Source organism: Pseudophryne corroboree, chromosome 6, assembly GCF_028390025.1.
Source record: "Pseudophryne corroboree isolate aPseCor3 chromosome 6, aPseCor3.hap2, whole genome shotgun sequence".
NCBI lineage: Eukaryota > Metazoa > Chordata > Amphibia > Anura > Myobatrachidae > Pseudophryne > Pseudophryne corroboree.
In genome coordinates this window covers 92047014-92072797 of record NC_086449.1, presented here as the reverse complement: position 1 = coordinate 92072797, position 25784 = coordinate 92047014, and the positions used below count along the sequence as shown (strand labels likewise).

The 25784-nt window shown below is 45.4% G+C and overlaps 1 protein-coding gene across 2 annotated transcripts in view; it reads left to right on the top strand.

The window, feature by feature from the left end:
- The window catches only part of COL5A3 (collagen type V alpha 3 chain), a 331866-nt gene that overhangs the window by 267164 nt on the left and 38918 nt on the right, over positions 1-25784 (top strand). For both annotated transcript variants that reach the window (XM_063931487.1, XM_063931486.1), the window contains 19 exons: positions 2941-3030; positions 4433-4486; positions 4763-4870; positions 5060-5167; positions 5316-5369; positions 7116-7169; positions 7475-7582; positions 7722-7775; positions 7861-7914; positions 7994-8047; positions 11453-11506; positions 12703-12810; positions 13164-13217; positions 13323-13376; positions 14238-14291; positions 14371-14424; positions 14514-14621; positions 15148-15201; positions 15604-15657. In XM_063931487.1, coding sequence (XP_063787557.1) covers positions 2941-3030; positions 4433-4486; positions 4763-4870; positions 5060-5167; positions 5316-5369; positions 7116-7169; positions 7475-7582; positions 7722-7775; positions 7861-7914; positions 7994-8047; positions 11453-11506; positions 12703-12810; positions 13164-13217; positions 13323-13376; positions 14238-14291; positions 14371-14424; positions 14514-14621; positions 15148-15201; positions 15604-15657 — 1332 coding nt within the window. The remainder of the gene's footprint in view (positions 1-2940; positions 3031-4432; positions 4487-4762; positions 4871-5059; positions 5168-5315; positions 5370-7115; positions 7170-7474; positions 7583-7721; positions 7776-7860; positions 7915-7993; positions 8048-11452; positions 11507-12702; positions 12811-13163; positions 13218-13322; positions 13377-14237; positions 14292-14370; positions 14425-14513; positions 14622-15147; positions 15202-15603; positions 15658-25784) is intronic.

Genomic DNA, 25784 nt, shown 5'->3' with positions numbered 1-25784 from the left:
CAGTCATTCAAGTAATTTACAAAAAAAAAAGAGATGTTCTCTGACAGTTTCTGTCTTTCCTAGAGTAGAGATAGGTGATTGCCAAAGTTCCTGAACTTTTTAAGACAAAGTTACAGAGATAAGCATTATGGGCCGAATGTAATAAAGTCTGAGTTGGCCAGAGGTGCGGGATCACGGCCGAACTCTGATGGGGTTTTTTTTAAAGCGGCAATCATGTTCAATGCAAAACCATGTTTTGTAAATGATTGCTGCTTTAAAAAAACGTCCAAGTTCGGCCAGGTACCCGCACCCCCGGCCAACTCGAACTTCGTAATACAATATCAGTATATTGAGAAGCATGTAGCTACTTTATACCATTATGGGTTTTTATGTAGGTCACCTCTATTGCTGGGAGGCGACCTACAGATGAACGCTAGGCCAACACAGTAGAGTTAGTTATCATTAAAGTTATTCTCTTTTTTTTCCATCTATCACCTCCCTTTCCTATGCATATCACATTTTATGCAAAGAGGAGACAAGAGGCAGATTCAGCAGTGGTTCAAGTAACTTACAAAGAAAGATGTTCTCTGACAGTTTCTGTATTTCCTACAGTAGAGATAGGTGATTGCCAAAGTTCCTGATATTTTTAAGACAAAGTTGCAGAGACAAGCATTATGGGCCGAATGTAATAAAGTCTGAATTGGCCAGAGATGCGGGTTCCCAGATGAACTCTGACATTTTTTTAAAGCGGCAATCATGTTCAAGGCAATACTATTCCTTGTAAATGATTGCCGCTTTAAAAAAACATCTAAATTCGACCAAGAACCCGCACTGTCAGCCAATGCAGACTTTATTACATCCGGCCCTACGTGATGGTTTAAAAACCTTTATTTGGTGTTGTGCTGAGTGACAGTATAGTCATGGTAGTTGTCTTTACTCATGCTTATAGCACAGAACATGCTTCTTACAGATTGGGCCAGCTCTGTATATAGAGCTAATGTTGCTGTCGGCAAATCTGAGTAGTCACACCCTCCATATTGTGGTACATTGGTGTTTAATCTCTGTAATAGGAAATAAAACCCCATTCAAGACCAGGGCTAGATGCATCATCACTTGGAGAGTGATAAAATGGAGAAAGAAAAAGTGCCAGCCAATCAGGTCCTAACTGCCATGTCACAGGCTGTGTTTAAAAAATGACAGTTAGGACCTGATTGGCTGGCACTTTTTCACCCTCCATTTTATCACTTTCCAAGCGATAATGCATCTGGCCCTGTGACCGTGTTCTCTCCACCCTAGATTCCATTCTCATGAAAAAATTAAAGGCAATTATTTTGCTCATAAAGTAGAACACACGTCTGACTTATCTCTTCTTGTCCATTTCTAATCTGTTCTGATATGGGGGATCACCAGAGCTGCCCCCAATCAGGAGACCTCCAAGGCACATGACCTTGACAGCCTGTATGGCTAATAAAGACATGGAGGTGACTACAGAGCAGATTAAAGCTCTCTCTAAGGTTTGGGTACGCACTTAGATGATGGGGCCGATGGTTGGGGCAATTTCCCTTCACACCGCACCATGCCAGCTTGTTGGTTCACACTAGCGATATAATGAATGGCAGAATTACATCTATTTCTGTCCTTTATTACAGTGGTTCTCAACTCCAGTACCCCCAACAGTTCATGTTTTCAAGGTCTCCTCACAGGATTGCAAGTGAAATAATTTGCTCCACCTGTGGGTCTTTTAAAATGTGTTAGTGAGTAATGAATACACCTGTGCACTAGCTAGGTGACCTGGAAAACATTAACTGTTGGGGGTACTTGAGGACCGAGGTTGAGAACCACTGCTTTATTACACTGCACCGGGTTGCACACAATATCTTCTAGCTCTCCATGCAGCCCGGCCAACCGGAAGATGTCGCACACAACCAATGGGAGCGCGCAATCACGGGTACACATTAGATGATCAGTATTGGAACGACAAATCGTGCCGATATCGGCTTTTGGGCCCTACTCATTTCCCGATGCGCCGCCGAGGTGCCCGACGGCCGATACGGCCGACGAGCGACCCGGCGGCGGGGGGGGGGGGGGGGGGGCAGTGACGGGGGGAGTGAAGTTTCTTTACTCCCCCCGTCACGCGGCTGCATTGAAGTGCAGGCAAATATGGATCGTCCATATTGGCCTGCATGCACAGCCGACGGGAGACCAGCGATGAACGAGCGCGGGGCCGCACATCGTTCATCGCTGGAGTTTCCACACTGAAAGATATGAACGAGTTCTCGTTCATTTATGAACAAGATCGTTCATATCTTTCAGAATATCGGCCAGTGTGTAGGGGCCTATAAGTGTGTACCAAGTCTAACTCTTTTCATTGTCATTCCTCACCTATAACAGACAATCTGAAAAAAATAACTATGCATTGCCTGTCGTGGTGTCTCTTGCAGTAGAAGGTGCAGATTGATATGTGAGAGTGCCACCCTTCATCCTTACCATGTGTGATAGTTAATGTCACCTGAGACAGTACATCATAAAATCGTAACATCACGAGAGACAGTTGTCAAGAGAAAACCTTGCTGGAAATTAGCATTCCACAAGCGAACCTGTTCAGTGTTAATTCTGCCTGGATGGCAAAGTGTAGATACCCCATGTCTAGCCTGCAGCAGTATAATTTCCTATTACATTACTGTTTATGGCTAAATGTTGTTTTTGTGTTTTTTAAGTCTCTAAAACGTAAACACTCAAAGTATAAGAACTCTACTAACAAGATAATACTAATCTGATTAACAACACCTAGCAGTGCTAAAAAATGTAACAGACCTTGATAGATGCGACTATTACTTATTTTGGTAGACCCTATTTCCATATGCTTATAATATTTGTAATTACGTTTTTCTTCTTTTTTTTTTTGTACTATTTTAATATGACCAACCTGTTAACAGTATCAACTATGAATTTCCATTATAGGGTGATCCTGGTCCTTCCGGCATTCCCGGTAAAGCCGGGCCTCAGGGCTTACGAGGATTTCCCGGAGCAAGGGGTATTGGTGGGGAAGGGGTAAGACTCATTTACATATTTCCAGCTCTCTGTTTGTTGTTAGTGTGCAGTGCACACCAGTTACACATAGCATTTCCTTTTATGTCTACATACTCATTTTGCTGAAACCTTTTCCTTGCAAGCAACACAATAAACTGTAGAATGGGGTGTATGGTAAAGATGAGGAGGAGGAAGGGAGAGTGCAGGAAAGTACAAGATTCTAGATCAGGGTTTAGTGAGTGGTAATCAAACGTAAAGTACACTTAACAAAACTTGGATGCCTCCCCAAATTCAGTCACATACAGTTATGTCAGTGGTTCCCAAACTTTTTTGAGTCATGGCACCGTAGAGTATCAGAATTTTTTTCACGGCACCCCTAGGCCAAAAGTTTCTTATTGAGAAATTTAGAAAGAAATATTAAGTTAAGTAAATTGTGTTTATCCTTGGTTTCAATTCTGTGGTGAGGGTCAGGATTTGCTTCTGCTTGTCCATATATTTTATGATTGACAGCCAACAGCACCGGTTGTGCCTATTACTGTATATTGACCATAAATAATTAAAATTGGTCCTGGACCATCAATCCAATGCACCCCTACAAGTATCCTGAGGCACCCCAGGGTGCCACGGCGCACAGTTTGAGAACCACTGAGTTAAGGAATTAATCTTGTAAGGACAATGCAGTGGGATAAGGACATCTTCCCAACATCTTTCTCAAAGTTGGCATTTTATTTAATTCAGCCGTACATGGGGAACAAACCTATCAAAAGGATTTAGCCTGTCTTCCACCCAAGCATTTGATTTGTATTTGAAGCCAAATGAAGTTAAGATAGTTTGAAACCACTGGAAAGATAAACCTGGGGTGAAGCATCTACAGACAGTGCACCATTTTGCTGTGAAAACATAAGTGTTAGATTCATTAGGTTGTGATAGGGGCATTCTGGTGACAGGGCCAGGAGTACGAGGCGGCAGAAATAGATAATATCTCAGAAATAAATGTAAAAGTAACGGAACAGAAAACTTTAGCAGTCGGCAATCAGCTGTAATAATTAAGAGATGCCTCCTCATCCGCTTCTATACCATAATGTACAGTACGCTCTGCAGTCATAAAGCACTTGAACGTTACATTATATGAAGTTTCTGAAACTTGATTGCAATAGAATTGCCTGCTTCCCTCATATCTAATAACTGCTCCATATCACAGGTGAATTACTGGTCTCACATCACAGCAAGAATATTATTGGGCTATTGAAAAAGTATTTATTTGATAGACATGTCCTTGGTTACAGCTTTATTGTTTTTAAATGGTATTTTGAGAGAAGATCACTGCTTAACCATTGGAATAATTATGAGTCTTATTGTTACCCAGTAACAATATATATTATAAGTTATAGCTTCTGCATTCACTTTGTCTTGTTCTTTATAGGGTCCTGCTGGTTTGAAAGGAGGAGAAGGTCCAGTTGGTTTGCCAGGTTCTACGGTATGTAGCCACAGAATACTATTGTGTGGTATATAGTTATTCAATAATTGCTGTAATACCTTCTATTATTAGTCATATGCGTTCTTCTTCCTATAACACTACCCAAGAGCCCGCCAGACCACTTCTGGTGTAGCCTCCTGCTTCATGTTGCCTCATTTGCCTATAGTACAACTTATCATTCATTCTACGCCAGTCATCCATATGTCCACTGCCTGTGTCTTCAGCCACTGCTTTCTCTATATCCTTTTTACAATGTCACCTTTATACTATTCACAGGGTCCACCAGGAGAGAGGGGTCCTTCCGGAGCGGCTGGGGGAATTGGCCTTCCAGGACGTCCTGGGGCACAGGGACCCCCGGGGCCAAGTGGCGAGAAGGGGAATCCAGTAAGTAATTGAATAGCAAAGTGACATTTTGGGCATATCTCCAGTTTAAATCTGAATAGCAAAAGTGAAAAAAGGTCTCATCAGACTGATGCTAATGACAGAACAGGTGGATTATGCCAATTGCATAGAACACCGGGCTATGAATAAAACCTTCATGTGACTAATCTCATCTTCTGTATAATCACACAGGGTGAGAAAGGACCTGTGGGAGGAGCTGGCCAGGATGGCTCTCAGGGAAGCCTTGGACCTCCTGGACCTGCTGGTCCCCCAGGGCCAGCCGGGGATGATGGAGATAAGGTATGTAGGAAGATGCATATTTTCCACTGTATATAAAAGTAACCAGACTGGAGATACAAACTAACATGCCAGCAACTATCTGCATAATTTCTATAAGAACATATCTTATACACAATTGCTACCTCAATTAATTTTTGTTTCTTATTAGGGAGAAGTTGGCGGGCCTGGACAGAAAGGAAGCAAAGGAGACAAGGGAGAATCAGTAAGTATATGTGTATATACTGCCCTCACCAAACCTAGCAGTAAAGGAAGTTTATATGATATATGTGGTGGGGTCTTTGTATGTGTGAAATAAGAACTATGTAAGAAATGAGAGAGGATAAAATTAAGCGACATGGGAGAGGCTACTGATGGGAGACACTAATAGGATACATGGGAAATACTACTTATGGGAGACCTGGAAGATGCTACTGACTGGAGACATTAGACAGTCTACTGATGGGAGACATGGGAGAGGCTACTGATTGGAGACATAGGACAGTACTGATGGGACACATGGAAGAGGCAACTGATGGGACACATTGGAGAGGCTACAGATGGGAGTAATGGCACAGTCGACTGATGGGAGACATGGAAGAAGCTACTGATGGGAGACATGGGAGAGACTACTGATAGGAGACATGGGACAGTCTACTGATGGGAGATGCTATTGATTAGAGACATTAAAGAGGCTACTGATGGGAGTGGCTACTGATGGGACACATGGGAGAGGATACATATAAGTTACATGGGAGAGGCCATAGATGGGAGACATAGTGACTAAGATGGGAATCATGGGAGAGACAACTGATAGGACACATTGAAGTGGCTAGTGAAGGGAGGCACGGGAGAGGCTACTGATGGGACACATGGGAGAGGCTACAGATAGGAGACACAGGAGGGGATAAAGATATTTGACATGGGAGAGGCTACAGATGGGAGATGTGGGAGAGGCTACTGATGGGAGACATGGGAGAGGCTACTGATGGGATAGGCTACTGATGGGACACATGGAAGAGGATACAGATAAGTGACATGTTAGAGGCCATAGATAGGAGACATGGGAGAGACTACAGATGGAGACATGGGAGAGGGTACAGATATGTCACATGGGGGAGATGTGTTAGAGGTTAAATATGGGAGACTTGGGAGAGGCTACTGATGGGAGACGTGGAAGAGGCTACTGAATAGAGACATAGGTGAAGCTACTAATGGGAGACATGAGAGAGACTATAGATGGGAGACATGGGAGAGGAGACGGATGGGAGACATAGGCGAAAGTACTGGTGTGACACATGGGAGAAACTACTCGTGATACATGGGAGAGGCTAAAGATTGGAGACATAGGATAGGCTATAGATGGGAGACATAGGAGAAGCTAATGACGGGAGAGGATACAGATAGGAGGCATGAGACAAAAGCTACTGATGGGAGACATGGGAGAATCTACTGATGGGAGACGCTACAGATAAATGACATGGGACAGGCTAAAGATGGGAAACATCGGCGAGGATACAGACGGGAGACAAGGGAGAGGATACTGGTGGGAGACATGGGAGAGGATACAGATGGGAGGCATGGAAGAGGATGGTATGAAGATGGTACATGAAGAAATCATCACTGTTCATAGAAAGATCCTTTAAACTTTTCTGTAGCCTCTACCATGTCTCCTCTCCTTTTCCATTGGAGAGGAAACAGATGGGAGGCATGGTAGAGGCTACAGATGGGAGACATGGGAGAGGCTACAAATAGGAGAAATGGGAGAATCTGGATAGAATTTATGGGATATATTGCAGAAGTGATACCTTTAAAAGTTTGTGAATGAGACACATAGAAAAGGCTTCAGATAGTCATGGGAGAGGCTATGGAAAGGCTGCATATGGGAAACCTTAATGAGGAAGAAACTTTAATGAAGGTATTTATTTATTTATTTAAACAAAACTAAATTTTTTGTCTGTTCTCTTCATAGGGACCCCCAGGATCTACTGGTATCCAAGGTCCAATAGGGCACCCTGGACAAGCAGTAAGTATTGTCTACCTCATCCATCTTCCTTTCTTCTTTACCCTAACTTTAAAAAAAAATTAAACACTCCACTTACTGTCGGGCACTCACTAACAGTCACTCTGCGGAGAAGAACACCACCCTCTCACCCAGAGATACCACAGAAACTTATAAGTACCTTTAGAAATTTTGTAACTTCCACTTTGATAAGCACTCTGTTGAAGTGGTCTCTGAATGTTGCCTCGTGATAAGAGTATCTGTTATCATGAGAATGCTTCTCTCAAAGTGTTGAGTTTGAAGATGTCATTGCTTATGGTTCTGCACAGGGTCAAGATGGAGAACCTGGGCGTAGAGGTCAACCGGGAATGCAAGGGCAAAAGGGAGATGAAGGTCACAGAGGTGTTCCTGGTGTAACTGGTCCAAGAGGGTTGCAGGTGAGTGACTTATTTAATTCATTGTCTTTTACTAAAATAAAAGTCATTAAGGGTTGACAAAACTGGTTCATGATGAGACAGAAGGACTATGGTTTGTGTTTCCATCCACTTTAACATTACCACACCTGTCTCATTACAGGGTATGCCTGGACCTCCTGGAGAGAAGGGGGAGAGTGGATATGTTGGACCAATGGTATGTGCATTACTGTATATAGATACAGGATAAAGTATCTTTTTAACTAACAGAGTTTAACATAAATGTTATTATCTCATTACAGGGTCCCCCTGGAACAGTAGGCCCTAGAGGTCCCATGGGTCCCAATGGTGGTGATGTAAGTGTATTGTCTTACTTTTTAGATAATAAATGAGTGAAATTACACCAGGCCGACCTCTTGTGTTTCACTTTTTCAGGGACCCCAAGGAAATCCAGGTGGCGTGGGGCAGCCGGGAGCTGTGGGAGAAAAGGTTGGTGTTTGGTGTCAGGATAATCTCCTGCATAATATTGACAGTTTGAAAAATTTACAGAATAATCTATAAAATATGTAGGACAATAAAATGAATGTACAGAGTGGTCTGTGAAATGTGTTGGACTATATAATGAATGTAAAGAGTGAGATATTGTCACAAGCTGCCGAACGGCATGTTCCCCTTGCGAGTCCCGGTTGTTGCCTGGCCACCGGGGATGTCACGTCTTCCAGCCGAAAGGGCTGCCGGTCCCTGTCCGTCACCAGGCAACCGGGGCACCACTCAGCTAGTGCATTTCAGGTTGCCGAGCAACACAGCCGTCCTGCCTACGTGTATCGCTGCAGCTGCATGGTATTTGTAATTAGTTTGACAGTCCCAGATCAGCACTTTCCATTGGTTTAGGTAACTGTTATAAGACACTTTACCCAGCTCTCTAGTGCTGGTTATAGCTTGTGCCTGCCTATATAAGCTGCTGGTCCCTGTCGCAGACCTTGCCTGTGCTGTGGATACTCTGACGGATTTGTTACTTAAACGTGTCCAAGCCCTTGCCCTGCCTGTGTCCACCTTCAATCCTAGTGTGTTAACCCCTTTCCTAACACTCCAGTGTACCTGCTCTCAACCTGTGGAGATATACCAACTGCAATGTGTCCGCTTACCATCAGTATAGTGCCTGCAAGTCATCTACTCAGTACTGTCTTCCATCACGCAGTGCCTCACCTGTCCTGGCTGAGATCCCGACCCATATCTGACCTTACTGTGCTCCTGTGAGTGTACCCCAGTCTGTTACTTGTGGTCTCTAGGCTGTTGTGTGAGCCCCTACTGCTAGAGTTTTAAGTCAAGGCGGCAACCTAAGTACCTGTGTAAGCATCGTGTACTGAGGGAACAGCGGGGGGCAGAAAACCCTCTCACCAGCTCTAGGGGTCTCACACAAATAGCACTAGAGTTCCTAACAGATATGGAATTTATAGGATAATGAGAAGAATGTACAGAGCAATCTATAGAATATATCAGATAATATGAGACTGCATAGAATGATCTATGGAAGATGTAGGACAATATATTGAATGTACAGAGTGATCTATAGAATGTATAGGACAATATCAAAAATGTATAGATCGATCTTTGAAATGTGTAGGATAAGATCAAGAATATACAGTTCAATCTATGGAATGAGTAGGACAATGTGAAGAATGCATAGAGCGATCCAGGAATGTACAGTATAGGACAATATGGAAAATGTACAGAACGACTGAAGGAATGTGTAGGACAGTATAATAAATGGGAATGTGTATGACAATATGAAGAATATACACAGTAAGTATCCTAAGTAGGACAATATGCACGGAACGACCTACATATGGAATGTGTAGGACAATATAATGAAGGCACAGAATAACTTATGAAATGTATTGGACAATATGAAGCCTGTACAGACTGATGGAATACATAGTACAATATAAAGAATGTACAGCATGATCCATGGATTGTTTAGGGCAGGGGTGGGGAACCTTTTTTCTAGCGAGGGCCATTTGGATATTTATAAAATCCTTCGGGGGCCATACAAAAATTCTCAATTTAAAAAAAATTACCCTGCCCCTTAGAGGTACTGTGTGTGCGCGCCGAAGGCGCGTGCGCGCCCAAAAAAAATGGGTATGGCCAGTTAAAATGGGACGTGATACACATATGCCCCCAATAGTGCAGTGCCAGATCCACAATTGCCCCCACAGTGCCAGGTATACAAATGCCCCTCACAGTGCCAGGTATACAAATGTCCCTCACCGTGCCAGGTATACATATTCCCCTCACCGTGCCAGGTATACATATGCCCCCCACCGTGCCAGGTATACAGATGCCCCCACAGTGCCAGGTATACAAATGCCCCCCACAGTGCCAGGTATACAAATGCCCCTCACCGTGCCAGGTATACAAATGCCCCTCACCATGCCAGGTATACAAATGCCCCTCACCGTGCCAGGTATACATATGCCCCTCACCGTGCCAGGTATATAGATGCCCCCACAGTGCCAGGTATACAGATGCCCCCACAGTGCCAGGTATACAGATGCCCCCCACAGCGCCAGGTATACAGATGCCCCCACAGTGCCAGCTATACAGATGCCCCCACAGTGCCAGCTATACAGATGCCCCCACAGTGCCAGGTACACAGATACCCCTACAGTGCCAGCTATACAGATGTCCCCACAGTGCCAGCTATACAGATGCCCCCACAGTGCCAGCTGTACAGATGCCCCCACAGTGCCAGCTATACAGATGCCCCCACAGTTCCAGGTATACAGATGCCCCCCCCGTGCTGCTTACCGCTGCTTGCTGACAGGGAGGAGAGCACGGCTATGTCGGGTTGCGGCGGCGTGTAGGACTTCAAACCAGCCGCCGGTGCGAGAGCCAATCAGAGCTCGCGGGCCGGCAGCCGCGGCTCCTGATTGGCTGCCGGTCCACGAGCTCTGATTGGCTCACGAAGCGGCGGCTAGTTTGAAGTCCTACACGCCGCCGCCGTCATCCAACATCGCCGCGCTCTTCTCCCTGTCCTGACAGCTGAGACACGCTGCCGCCGGACTGAGCAGTGGCGTGTCTCACTGACAGAAGCGGGTGGGCCGGAGTAAACGGCTTCGCGGGCCTTATACGGCCCGCGGGCCGGAGGTTCTCCACCCCTGGTTTAGGGCAATATAAACAATATGCAGGGTGGTCTAAGGAATCTGCACAAGCAGGAGAATGTGTAAAGGCACCAATGCAATGAATGCAACAATTTTAATAATGTGTAGGACAATATGAAGAATGTACAGAGCCACCTATGGAATCTATACTATATGAACAGTATGCAATACACTGACTTTAAAAAATAACAAGAATATAGAGAGCAACATATACAGTGGATACAGCCATCTAAAGAATATGTAGGGTGATATGAAGAATGTGCAGAACAATCTGAAAAATGTATATAATGGTCTCTGGAATCATTTAAACAATGTAGACAATAAGCTGTCAGATGTGTAGAGCGATACAAAGCATATACAAAGGACCTATGGAAAGTGTAGATGAATATGAAGAATATACAGCATTCCCTTTCATCGGATAGGTACATTCTCTAGTAGAGTGTATCTATTGTCTCTTGGATCTGAACCTTTTCCTCATGCCTGGATTGCATGTAGCCCTCTGCATAAGTACAGCCCCCAACTATCGCATCGTCTATCAATGTCAGCCATTGTGAAATCTGCAACAAAAAGTTCACAAAGGTAAATGAATTCATCCAGTTGTATTAATGATGGTGCCATCATGTATGGTACTCATAATAATGCCAGTCAGGGACCCATTGCTTAAAACTATGACATGAATTATTATATGTCTTTCTTCATGATCTACTGAGCATCTCTTGTTTGGTTCATGCAGGGAGAAGCTGGGGAGGGCGGAGATCCAGGCCAACCAGGAGAATCAGGTCCCCCGGTGAGTAGGTGGGAGAGTAAGATGATGAATGGAGGGTTATTATGGCATATGTCATATATATAATAGACAGACTTAACAGGTACACAAGCTGATATTGATGTTTATATGTCTACACCTCACTATTCCTTTAGGAACACACTACTGACCATCTACAACAGGGTCGATGATCGGCACACTGATAAGTTGGTGTATTTTATAGAATAATTGCATTCCCCTGTCATCTATACAATCAGCCAGCCCACTCATCAGCCTGCTTCTTACTACCACTGCAGCTGTCAACCGTGCAACCTCTCCACTCATTGGTCGACCGCCTTTTTTTAGTAGCTTGCACATCATACAATCACTGAGACCTTATCATCCAGCCATTCATCAGTCATTTGATTGCACTACAGACATATGAGCATAACTACATATTTCATATAAGAAGTAACATATTTCATATATTTGCACAACAGTATGCTTTGTAAATGACCTTAAAAACTTAGAAAATAGGACAGGAATTCAGTTGAATAACACTGGCTTTTGTGCATCTTGGAATTACCTTGGTTGTATTTCAAGAAGACCTTATAAATGTATTAAAGTTATTTGTAAAAAAAATAATAATAATCAAGATGAAGATATATAGTATAAGAGGAGGACATACAGTACAGTATAAGAGGAGGACATACAGTGTAAGATGAAGACATACAGTATAAGATGAGGAGATACAGTATAAGAGGAATACATACAGTATATGATGAGGACATACAGTATAAGAGGAGTACATACATTACAGTATGAGATGAAGACATACACTATAAGGTGAAAACATACAGTATAAGAGCAAGACATACAGTATACGAGGAAGACATACAATATAAGAGAACATAATTTATAAAATAAGGAGATACTGTACAGCAATAGAGGAGGACATACAGTATAAGAGGAAGACATACAATATAAGGTGAAAACATACAGTATAAGAGGAAGACATACAATATAAGGTGAAAACATACAGTATAAGAGGAAGACATACAATATAAGGTGAAAACATACAGTATAAGAGGAAGACATACAATATAAGGTGAAAACATACAGTATAAGAGGAAGACATACAATATAAGGTGAAAACATACAGTATAAGAGGAAGACAACATACAGTATAACATTTGTTTGGCTTTCTACATCAAAATAGCTAAATGCTGTGACTCTTCTAGGGAAGCAAAGGTGATGGTGGTGAGAAGGGGGAATCTGGATCCTCTGGTGCAGCTGGTACACCTGGTAAAAAGGGACGTCCAGGAGAAGATGGACCCAAAGGAAATCCGGTGAGTTCCATAGGTGCACAAGAATAGGTTCATATGAGAACTCACCTCAACCACTTGGGGTTCTCACTGCTTGGTTTCTGCCATATACCTGATACCTCTAATCCCATGTGGGTTGTATGTATATGGGGTACAGTATGTGTATGTGACTAGACTAGTGCTATTTACTGTATTTCATACCATGATGAGCCCTGGTGACAGCCATTATCACTAAGAGAACATCAAACCCTTGAAAGACCCTCATTCGTCAAACATGTTTGCTTGTTTAAAAGAAGCCATGATTTTGCGCATCTATTACATCTTGCTTAATAAACACTAATCTCTCTTTGGTTGATGGACATGTCTATTCATTTTAGGGACCTATTGGTTTTCCGGGAGACGCTGGACCACGAGGAGAGGCTGGTGCACCGGTAAGACTTTGTTCGTTCTGTTGAAGTCAATGGACAGTAGACTGGTGTGTACTTACTCTGTTATACTATGTGAGTGGTGTAGCAAGAATTTTGCTTTCTACTCAGGGAGTTGATGGAATACCTGGAGCGAAAGGGGATTCTGGGGAAAGTGGCAATCCTGTGAGTATGTATGCCAACATGATAACATCACTTAGCAATGTCATTCGATGAAAATCAAACTAACTTATTTGACATTTCTTATGCTCAATAACAAACAGTCTCACTTAGAATTGTTTCACTTATTAGTATGGAAGACAGTCTTACTTAACAGAAGACAAAGCCATTCACTAACATTTACCCTCAATAATCAAATTACAATACCATTAAGTGGAAAGCAGGCTTAGCCATTAGCATACAATGACAGTCATTTGAAGGCAAGCTCATGCATTAGCATACAATGCCACACTTTGGAAGGCAGGCTCATGCATTAGCATACAGTGCCACTCATTGGAAGGCATACTGACTCATTAGCATATAATGCCACTCATTGGACTGCAGGCTCATTCATTAGCATACAATGCAGTCATCGGAAGTCAGACTCATTCATTATCATACAATGCCAGTCATTAGAAGGCAGGCTCATTCATTAGCATACAGTGCCACCAATTGGAAGGTATTCTGGCTCATTAGCATAAAATGCCACTCATTGGACTGCAAGCTCATTCATTAGCATACAGTGCCACTCATTGGAAGGCAAACTGTTTAATTAGCATGCAATGCCACGAATTGGAATACAGGCTCATTCATTAGCATACAGTGCCACTGATTGGAAGGTGGGCTCATTCATTAGCATACAATGCCAGTCATTGGAAGTCCTTTACACTTTAGTACATTGTCGCCCACTAAAGGCAGACTCATTCATTTAGTGGAAATTCCACTGACTGTAAGTTAATGTCACTTACTGGAAGGCAGGCTTACTGACTAGACGACAAGCTGACTCATTTGGGGTAATACTACAATTTCATATTCTGTTTACTACAGGGACCTGCTGGACCCTCGGGAGAACCTGGACCACCTGGTCCACCTGGGAGAAGGGTAAGTCCCGGTGTCATTAGTCCTGTGTCTAGATGCCTCTTTCTCTGTCCGAATATGCTGAATGCCTTATTTTGTTCAGGGCCAATTGGGGCAAGCAGGCAAAGAAGGTCGGCAGGGTGAAAAAGGAGCAAAGGTATGACTAGAACCACAATGACATTTTATAACACACAGTAGCACCATTGTTATTTTTAATGAATATTCATTACATTTTATGTTTAACAGGGGGAGCCTGGAACTGAAGGATTCATAGGAAAGACAGGGCCAGTGGGACCACAAGGATCACCTGGGAAACATGGTTCTCAGGGTCTCAGGGGCATTCCAGGACCTGCTGTAAGTGACCATAGAGTTATTATGTAATCAGAATGACCTATACTGGTGATATACTGTTATACTGCTCATACACTGATATCTCTGACCTCTGGCTTCAAATGACCAGAGCTGTGAGTGTTTCCAAATTGGACACATTTAGTTGTCACCACTTGGGACCAAATAGGGCACTCAGGCAAGTTGTCCAACTGCAGTCTTCATTGACCTGGTCTACCCTCATGAAATGTTGGTCAGGAGATGGTTGGTTTACGTACATGTGTAGCAATTTGTGGTGACCCCAATCTCCACTCATATGGCCACCTAACAATGAGAATGTAGCCTATCACTTTGTGTACTGTAAAATCAGTTTTATATGGAAATTCACCTCAAAAACAGCATTTCCAGTGAGCTAAGTTAATCATGTTACAAATAGTTTTCTCATCTGTAATATAAACCATGTTGGTATTTAGGTCCTGGCCTGGCTTCTATATACTGTACACAGCATTGTTTGTATACATGTATTCAATCCAATTTATCTTTATCAATACAGGGGGAACCAGGACTTCTTGGGCCACCTGGTCAGACAGGACCTCCTGGGCCTATGGTAAGTATCAGCAGATATAAAATATAGCAGGTGTGGAGTTAAGCTGTGCTGTACAACACATACACACACGCACACGTACACATAAACACACACACACACACACACACTGCACAAACACACACTTTTAGGTCCATGCGTATGGTCCTCCATGTAGAGCTTAGAGAAGGGAATTTACCTTTTTTTTAATTTATTTTTTACTAAATACTTTTGTAATACAAAATGAAGAATTTGGTGTTACAAACTGTATTTCACAAAACACCATTTTTGTTATTGCCAGATAGATTGTAGAATAAAATATATTTTGCATTGTTTAAATTATTTTGTGATACAAAATAATTTTTCTGTGCTACCAAATAAGCTGGAATTCTACTGCAGACATAAATGATTCTCTTGTCTCCCTAGGGCCCTGCCGGACTACCTGGCCTTAAAGGTGATCCTGGATTTAAGGGGGATAAGGTAAGAACCTCATGTTCTATCATTAGAGAATAATAAATATGGAACAGGGCCCAGCTCTCATGTACAGTAACCATGCCTCTAGTTGTCAGAGATGTACTTCTAGACTTCAGCTCTCTATAACAAATATTGGTAATCTCAGTGGCAGTCTCCTTTCTGCTCTGTGAAAGTATCAATTTCCTTTCTATGTGATTTGACTGTACACAATGGACTCCACACTTTACATCAGATGCTTCGTTTTGGTCTGCAAATGGCAGTGCCAAGAACATCAAGACTGCCAGCTTGTTACACCTATAAAAAGTGTGAGGACTCCATGATGAAAAAATTGTAGCACTGTTGACTAATTCTTCCCTGATGCTGTGTATTAAGCTTATTATTATTTATTTTCTTGCTGTGGTCTTATTTTTGACCATTACTAAACAAAGAAAAATTTTGGCTACGGGTACCATCAGGCGCCTAAGTACAATAAGTGTCAAAGTACTTACATGCAGAATGTATAAAACCAAAAACAAATATACAACCCTTAAGGTCGACGTGAAAGTCCAGTTCCCGCTCCTCACACTTCCTCCTCTTAATGTGATAGCATGTAAAACAGAGGGGAGAGGGAAACCACATGTGCAGTACAGTAATTTAATAACATATACACACATACAAGAGACATGGACAATCACAATACAGGGTCACAATAAAATGTGCAGAATAATAAAATTTTCCAAGTGTGACAGCCACAAGGAGATATGCAGAGCAATTACCAGAGCGTCCGAGAACCCGAAAAAAGTTCTCAAACAAGTTCTTTAATTTCCAAAATCCACCCGGGCAGGAGCTGGAAAGTCCTCTGGTTTTTGAAAATGCAGACCACCGTAGGCGCTGACCACAGATGGAATACGCCGACGCGTTTAAACTCCTGTTCCTGGAGTCTTTTTCAAGGCTGGATATTAGCTGCACACACATCATCCGGATTTTAAATGTTTCTATAGCCAATCACAGACAGCTTCTTAACAGGTTTCACCTGTCGTCGCGTATACACGCCGCCGGGTTCCCATAGCAACCGGGAGTTCCTCTCCGTCACTTCCGCCCCCGGAGTTTGTGATTCTGTCTCCATGGTAACTGGATCCAGCGGAACGTCACTTCCGGTTCCGGCGTCCTTGGTCAAGTTGTCATAACGACTAGCCGCACAGCCCGTCTCTCTTGGAAGCACGTTCCAGTGCACACTGCCATGGTTACGCTGTCAACAAACCCGTTGTAGACGGCTACGAGTGTTTAGTTTTGGTCCCTTATAATTCGAAACATTCATCCAGCATATACATCTGGTGGTCCCAATAATATGTAGTTAACAAAATTGTATAAATGATTCTAAAATAGAAAAATACATAAAATAAAACACACTATACAATCTAAAATACAAATATGAAACAAACTGAATTAAAAACCCTACATGAACCACTTCAGTTCGAAATCATTGTTAAGACCCATAGGGTGTAAAGTGTTAAATTCATAAATAAACTGCATCTCACTTTTAGCTAACAGTGTGGCAATGTCCCGGTGTTGGGGCCCACATTTCACCACCTTAATAGCTCCAAATCTAGCTATCCCTCCTGTGGAGCTCTTGTGATGCATTTTAAAATGGTTCGACAGGGCATGAGACTCCAAACTTTTCTTAATGTTACTGCAGTGTTCACTTAAACGTATTTTAAGGGGTCTGGTGGTTCGACCTATATAAAAAAGGTGACATTTACGATCAATAAAATAAATAACATTTTTAACATTACATAAGTGATAAAATCCCTAATTCTGAAATTTTTTCCATTAATATACACGGATTCAAGTTTTTTCATCCCATCGCTTGGTACTTCTCTACAACAGATACACATACCACAGCGATGGAAACCTTGAGTTAAAAACATACCGTCTCTTTTCTTGGGGGGTATATAACTATTAACCAGGGAAGTTTTTAAATTGGGGGCCTTTTTATATTTTTGACCATTATTGGAATTTTGTCAAACTAATGTAATTACTATTCAATTCACTATGGAATTTCCTTTTTGCTTCCCGCTGTGTGTAGGAGCAGTGTACTTTAGTTCAGCTAGGCTCCTTTCTGCTTCCTGCTGTGTGTAGGAAGAGTGTACCTTAGTTCAGCTAGGCTCCTTTCTGCTTCCCGCTGTGTGTAGGAGGCGTGTACCTAAGTTCAGCTAGGCTCCTCTATGCTTCCTGCTGTGTGTGTGTGTAGGAGCAGTGCACCTTAGTTCAGCTAGATTCTTTTCTGCTTCCCGCTGTGTGTAGGAGGAGTGCACCTTAGTTCAGCTAGGTTCTTTTCTGCTTCCCGCTGTGTGTAGGAGGAGTGCACCTTAGTTCAGCTAGGCTCCTTTCTGCTTCCCGCTGTGTGTAGGAGGAGTGTACCTTAGTTCAGCTAGGCACCTTTCTGCTTCCCGCTGTGTGTAGGAGGAGTGTACCTTAGTTAAGCTAGGCTCCTTTCTGCTTCCCGCTGTGTGTAGGAGGAGTGCACTTTAGTTCAGCTAGGCACCTTTCTGCTTCCCGCTGTGTGTAGGAGGAGTGTACTATAGTTCAGCTAGGCTCCTTTCTGCTTCCTGCTGTGTGTAGGAGGAGTGTACCTTAGTTCAGCTAGGCTCCTTACTGCTTCCTGCTCTGTGTAGGATGAGTGCACCTTAGTTCAGCTAGGCACCTCTCTGCTTCCCGCTGTGTGTAGGAGGAGTGTACCTTAGTTCAGCTAGGCTCCTTTCTGCTTCCCGCTGTGTGTAGGAGGAGTGCACCTTAGTTCAGCTAGGCTCCTTTCTGCTTCCCGCTGTGTGTAGGAGGAGTGCACCTTAGTTCAGCTAGGCTCCTTTCTGCTTCCCGCTGTGTGTAGGAGGAGTGCACCTTAGTTCAGCTAAGCACCTTTCTGCTTCCCACTGTGTGTAGGAGGAGTGTACCTTAGTTCAGCTAGGCTCCTTTCTGCTTCCCGCTGTGTGTAGGAGGAGTGCACCTTAGTTCAGCTAGGCTCCTTTCTGCTTCCCGCTGTGTGTAGGAGGAGTGCACCTTAGTTCAGCTAGGCTCCTTTCTGCTTCCCGCTGTGTGTAGGAGGAGTGCACCTTAGTTCAGCTAAGCACCTTTCTGCTTCCCACTGTGTGTAGGAGGAGTGCACCTTAGTTCAGCTAGGCTCCTTTCTGCTTCCCGCTGTGTGTAGGAGGAGTGTATCTTAGTTCAGCTAGGCTCCTCTATGCTTCCTGCTGTGTGTAGGAGGAGTGTACCTTAGTTCAGCTAGGCTCCTTTCTGCTTCCCGCTGTGTGTAGGAGGAGTGTACCTTAGTTCAGCTAGGCTCCTCTATGCTTCCTGCTGTGTGTTGGAGGAGTGTACCTTAGTTCAGCTAGGCTCCTTTCTGCTTCCCGCTGTGTGTAGGAGGAGTGTACCTTAGTTCAGCTAGGCTCCTTTCTGCTTCCCGCTGTGTGTAGGAGGAGTGTACCTTAGTTCAGCAAGGCTCCTTTCTGCTTCCCGCTGTGTGTAGGAGGAGTGTACCTTAGTTCAGCTAGGCTCCTCTATGATTCCTGCTGTGTGTAGGAGGAGTGCACCTTATTTCAGCTAGGTTCTTTTCTGCTTCCCACTGTGTGTAGGAGGAGTGCACCTTAGTTCAGCTAGGCTCCTTTCTGCTTCCCGCTGTGTGTAGGAGGAGTGTACCTTAGTTCAGCTAGGCTCCTTTCTGCTTCCCGCTGTGTGTAGGAGGAGTGCACCTTAGTTCAGCTAGGCTCCTTTCTGCTTCCTGCTGTGTGTAGGAGTGCACCTTAGTTCAGCTAGGCTCTTTTCTGCTTCCCGCTGTGTGTAGGAGGAGTGTACCTTAGTTCAGCTAGATTCTTTTCTGCTTCCCGCTGTGTGTAGGAGGAGTGTACCTTAGTTCAGCTAGGCACCTTTCTGCTTCCTGCTGTGTGTAGGAGGAGTGTACCTTAGTTCAGCTAGGTTCTTTTCTACTTCCCGCTGTGTGTAGGAGGAGTGCACCTTAGTTCAGCTAGATTCTTTTCTGCTTCCCGCTGTGTGTAGAAGTGCACCTTAGTTCAGCTAGGCTCCTTTCTGTTACCCGCTGCGTGTAGGAGGAGTGTACCTTAGTTCAGCTAGGCACCTTTCTGCTTCCCGCTGTGTGTAGGAGGAGTGTACCTTAGTTCAGCTAGGCTCCTCTATGCTTCCTGCTGTGTGTAGGAGGAGTGTACCTTAGTTCAGCTAGGCTCCTTTCTGCTTCCCGCTGTGTGTAGGAGGAGTGTACCTTAGTTCAGCTAGGCTCCTTTCTGCTTCCCGCTGTGTGTAGGAGGAGTGTACCTTAGTTCAGCTAGGCTCCTTTCTGCTTCCCGCTGTGTATAGGAGGAGTGTACCTTAGTTCAGCTAGGCTCCTCTATGCTTCCTGCTGTGTGTAGGAGGAGTGCACCTTAGTTCAGCTAGGTTCCTTTCTACTTCCTGCTGTGTGTAGGAGGAGTGTACCTTAGTTCAGCTAGGCTCCTTTCTGCTTCCCGCTGTGTATAGGAGGAGTGCACCTTAGTTCAGCTAGGCTCCTTTATGCTTCCTGCTGTGTGTAGGAGGAGTGCACCTTAGTTCAGCTAGGCTCTTTTCTGCTTCCCGCTGTGTGTAGGAGGAGTGCACCTTAGTTCGGCTAGGCTACTTTCTGCTTCCTGCTGTGTGTAGGAGGAGTGTACTTTAGTTCAGCTAGATTCTTTTCTGCTTCCCGCTGTGTGTAGGAGGCGTGTACCTTAGTTCAGCTAGGCACCTTTCTGCTTCCCGCTGTGTGTAGGAGGAGTGTACCTTAGTTCAGCTAGATTATTTTCTGCTTCCCGCTGTGTGTAGGAGGAGTGCACATTAGTTCAGCTAGATTATTTTCTGCTTCCCGCTGTGTGTAGGAGGAGTGCACCTTAGTTCAGCTAGGCTCCTTTCTGCTTCCCGCTGTGTAGGAGGAGTGTACCTTAGTTCAGCTAGGCTCCTTTCTGCTTCCCGTTGTGTGTAGGAGGAGTGCACTTTAGTTCAGCTAGGCACCTTTCTGCTTCCCGCTGTGTGTAGGAGGAGTGTACTATAGTTCAGCTAGGCTCCTTTCTGCTTCCTGCTGTGTGTAGGAGGAGTGTACCTTAGTTCAGCTAGGCTCCTTACTGCTTCCTGCTCTGTGTAGGAGGAGTGCACCTTAGTTCAGCTAGGCACCTTTCTGCTTCCCGCTGTGTGTAGGAGGAGTGTACCTTAGTTCAGCTAGGCTCCTTTCTGCTTCCCGCTGTGTGTAGGAGGAGTGCACCTTAGTTCAGCTAGGCTCCTTTCTGCTTCCCGCTGTGTGTAGGAGGAGTGCACCTTAGTTCAGCTAAGCTCCTTTCTGCTTCCCGCTGTGTGTAGGAGGAGTGCACCTTAGTTCACCTAAGCACCTTTCTGCTTCCCACTGTGTGTAGGAGGAGTGTACCTTAGTTCAGCTAGGCTCCTTTCTGCTTCCCGCTGTGTGTAGGAGGAGTGTACCTTAGTTCAGCTAGGCTCCTCTATGCTTCCTGCTGTGTGTAGGAGGAGTGTACCTTAGTTCAGCTAGGCTCCTTTCTGCTTCCCGCTGTGTGTAGGAGGAGTGTACCTTAGTTCAGCTAGGCTCCTCTATGCTTCCCGCTGTGTGTAGGAGGAGTGTACCTTAGTTCAGCTAGGCTCCTTTCTGCTTCCCGCTGTGTGTAGGAGGAGTGTACCTTAGTTCAGCTAGGCTCCTTTCTGCTTCCCGCTGTGTGTAGGAGGAGTGTACCTTAGTTCAGCAAGGCTCCTTTCTGCTTCCCGCTGTGTGTAGGAGGAGTGTACCTTAGTTCAGCTAGGCTCCTCTATGCTTCCTGCTGTGTGTAGGAGGAGTGCACCTTATTTCAGCTAGGTTCTTTTCTGCTTCCCGCTGTGTGTAGGAGGAGTGCACCTTAGTTCAGCTAGGCTCCTTTCTGCTTCCCGCTATGTGTAGGAGGAGTGTACCTTAGTTCAGCTAGGCTCCTTTCTGCTTCCCGCTGTGTGTAGGAGGCGTGCACCTTAGTTCAGCTAGGCTCCTTTCTGCTTCCTACTGTGTGTAGGAGGAGTGCACCTTAGTTCAGCTAGGCTCTTTTCTGCTTCCCGCTGTGTGTAGGAGGAGTGTACCTTAGTTCAGCTAGATTCTTTTCTGCTTCCCGCTGTGTGTAGGAGGAGTGTACCTTAGTTCAGCTAGGCACCTTTCTGCTTCCCGCTGTGTGTAGGAGGAGTGTACCTTAGTTCAGCTAGATTCTTTTATGCTTCCCGCTGTGTGTAGGAGGAGTGCACCTTAGTTCAGCTAGATTCTTTTCTGCTTCCCGCTGTGTGTAGGAGTGCACCTTAGTTCAGCTAGGCTCCTTTCTGCTTCCCGCTGTGTGTAGGAGGAGTGTACCTTAGTTCAGCTAGGCACCTTTCTGCTTCCCGCTGTGTGTAGGAGGAGTGTACCTTAGTTCAGCTAGGCTCCTCTATGCTTCCTGCTGTGTGTAGGAGGAGTGTACCTTAGTTCAGCTAGGCTCCTTTCTGCTTCCCGCTGTGTGTAGGAGGAGTGTACCTTAGTTCAGCTAGGCTCCTTTCTGCTTCCCGCTGTGTGTAGGAGGAGTGTACCTTAGTTCAGCTAGGCTCCTTTCTGCTTCCCGCTGTGTGTAGGAGGAGTGTACCTTAGTTCAGCTAGGCTCCTCTATGCTTCCTGCTGTGTGTAGGAGGAGTGCACCTTAGTTCAGCTAGGTTCTTTTCTGCTTCCCGCTGTGTGTAGGAGGAGTGCACCTTAGTTCAGCTAGGTTCCTTTCTACTTCCTGCTGTGTGTAGGAGGAGTGTACCTTAGTTCAGCTAGGCTCCTTTTGCTTCCCGCTGTGTATAGGAGGAGTGCACCTTAGCTCAGCTAGGCTCCTTTCTGCTTCCTGCTGTGTGAAGGAGGAGTGCACCTTAGTTCGGCTAGGCTCCTTTCTGCTTCCTGCTGTGTGTTGGAGGAGTGTACTTTAGTTCAGCTAGATTCTTTTCTGCTTCCCGCTGTGTGTAGGAGGAGTGTACCTTAGTTCAGCTAGATTCTTTTCTGCTTCCCGCTGTGTGTAGGAGGAGTGTACCTTAGTTCAGCTAGATTCTTTTCTGCTTCCCGCTGTGTGTAGGAGTGCACATTAGTTCAGCTAGATTCTTTTCTGCTTCCCGCTGTGTGTAGGAGGAGTGCACCTTAGTTCAGCTAGGCTCCTTTCTGCTTCCCGCTGTGTGTAGGAGGAGTGTACCTTAGTTCAGCTAGGCTCCTCTATGCTTCCTGCTGTGTGTAGGAGGAGTGCACCTTAGTTCAGCTAGGTTCCTTTCTACTTCCTGCTGTGTGTAGGAGGAGTGTACCTTAGTTCAGCTAGGCTCCTTTCTGCTTCCCGCTGTGTGTAGGAGGAGTGTACCTTAGTTCAGCTAGGCTCCTTTCTGCTTCCCGCTGTGTGTAGGAGGAGTGTACCTTAGTTCAGCTAGGCTCCTTTCTGCTTCCCGCTGTGTGTAGGAGGAGTGTACCTTAGTTCAGCTAGGCTCCTTTCTGCTTCCCGCTGTGTATAGGAGGAGTGTACCTTAGTTCAGCTAGGCTCCTCTATGCTTCCTGCTGTGTGTAGGAGGAGTGCACCTTAGTTCAGCTAGGTTCCTTTCTACTTCCTGCTGTGTGTAGGAGGAGTGTACCTTAGTTCAGCTAGGCTCCTTTCTGCTTCCCGCTGTGTATAGGAGGAGTGCACCTTAGTTCAGCTAGGCTCCTTTATGCTTCCTGCTGTGTGTAGGAGGAGTGCACCTTAGTTCAGCTAGGCTCTTTTCTGCTTCCCGCTGTGTGTAGGAGGAGTGCACCTTAGTTCGGCTAGGCTACTTTCTGCTTCCTGCTGTGTGTAGGAGGAGTGTACTTTAGTTCAGCTAGATTCTTTTCTGCTTCCCGCTGTGTGTAGGAGGCGTGTACCTTAGTTCAGCTAGGCACCTTTCTGCTTCCCGCTGTGTGTAGGAGGAGTGTACCTTAGTTCAGCTAGATTATTTTCTGCTTCCCGCTGTGTGTAGGAGGAGTGCACATTAGTTCAGCTAGATTATTTTCTGCTTCCCGCTGTGTGTAGGAGGAGTGCACCTTAGTTCAGCTAGGCTCCTTTCTGCTTCCCGCTGTGTAGGAGGAGTGTACCTTAGTTCAGCTAGGCTCCTTTCTGCTTCCCGTTGTGTGTAGGAGGAGTGCACTTTAGTTCAGCTAGGCACCTTTCTGCTTCCCGCTGTGTGTAGGAGGAGTGTACTATAGTTCAGCTAGGCTCCTTTCTGCTTCCTGCTGTGTGTAGGAGGAGTGTACCTTAGTTCAGCTAGGCTCCTTACTGCTTCCTGCTCTGTGTAGGAGGAGTGCACCTTAGTTCAGCTAGGCACCTTTCTGCTTCCCGCTGTGTGTAGGAGGAGTGTACCTTAGTTCAGCTAGGCTCCTTTCTGCTTCCCGCTGTGTGTAGGAGGAGTGCACCTTAGTTCAGCTAGGCTCCTTTCTGCTTCCCGCTGTGTGTAGGAGGAGTGCACCTTAGTTCAGCTAAGCTCCTTTCTGCTTCCCGCTGTGTGTAGGAGGAGTGCACCTTAGTTCACCTAAGCACCTTTCTGCTTCCCACTGTGTGTAGGAGGAGTGTACCTTAGTTCAGCTAGGCTCCTTTCTGCTTCCCGCTGTGTGTAGGAGGAGTGTACCTTAGTTCAGCTAGGCTCCTCTATGCTTCCTGCTGTGTGTAGGAGGAGTGTACCTTAGTTCAGCTAGGCTCCTTTCTGCTTCCCGCTGTGTGTAGGAGGAGTGTACCTTAGTTCAGCTAGGCTCCTCTATGCTTCCCGCTGTGTGTAGGAGGAGTGTACCTTAGTTCAGCTAGGCTCCTTTCTGCTTCCCGCTGTGTGTAGGAGGAGTGTACCTTAGTTCAGCTAGGCTCCTTTCTGCTTCCCGCTGTGTGTAGGAGGAGTGTACCTTAGTTCAGCAAGGCTCCTTTCTGCTTCCCGCTGTGTGTAGGAGGAGTGTACCTTAGTTCAGCTAGGCTCCTCTATGCTTCCTGCTGTGTGTAGGAGGAGTGCACCTTATTTCAGCTAGGTTCTTTTCTGCTTCCCGCTGTGTGTAGGAGGAGTGCACCTTAGTTCAGCTAGGCTCCTTTCTGCTTCCCGCTATGTGTAGGAGGAGTGTACCTTAGTTCAGCTAGGCTCCTTTCTGCTTCCCGCTGTGTGTAGGAGGCGTGCACCTTAGTTCAGCTAGGCTCCTTTCTGCTTCCTACTGTGTGTAGGAGGAGTGCACCTTAGTTCAGCTAGGCTCTTTTCTGCTTCCCGCTGTGTGTAGGAGGAGTGTACCTTAGTTCAGCTAGATTCTTTTCTGCTTCCCGCTGTGTGTAGGAGGAGTGTACCTTAGTTCAGCTAGGCACCTTTCTGCTTCCCGCTGTGTGTAGGAGGAGTGTACCTTAGTTCAGCTAGATTCTTTTATGCTTCCCGCTGTGTGTAGGAGGAGTGCACCTTAGTTCAGCTAGATTCTTTTCTGCTTCCCGCTGTGTGTAGGAGTGCACCTTAGTTCAGCTAGGCTCCTTTCTGCTTCCCGCTGTGTGTAGGAGGAGTGTACCTTAGTTCAGCTAGGCACCTTTCTGCTTCCCGCTGTGTGTAGGAGGAGTGTACCTTAGTTCAGCTAGGCTCCTCTATGCTTCCTGCTGTGTGTAGGAGGAGTGTACCTTAGTTCAGCTAGGCTCCTTTCTGCTTCCCGCTGTGTGTAGGAGGAGTGTACCTTAGTTCAGCTAGGCTCCTTTCTGCTTCCCGCTGTGTGTAGGAGGAGTGTACCTTAGTTCAGCTAGGCTCCTTTCTGCTTCCCGCTGTGTGTAGGAGGAGTGTACCTTAGTTCAGCTAGGCTCCTCTATGCTTCCTGCTGTGTGTAGGAGGAGTGCACCTTAGTTCAGCTAGGTTCTTTTCTGCTTCCCGCTGTGTGTAGGAGGAGTGCACCTTAGTTCAGCTAGGTTCCTTTCTACTTCCTGCTGTGTGTAGGAGGAGTGTACCTTAGTTCAGCTAGGCTCCTTTTGCTTCCCGCTGTGTATAGGAGGAGTGCACCTTAGCTCAGCTAGGCTCCTTTCTGCTTCCTGCTGTGTGAAGGAGGAGTGCACCTTAGTTCGGCTAGGCTCCTTTCTGCTTCCTGCTGTGTGTTGGAGGAGTGTACTTTAGTTCAGCTAGAT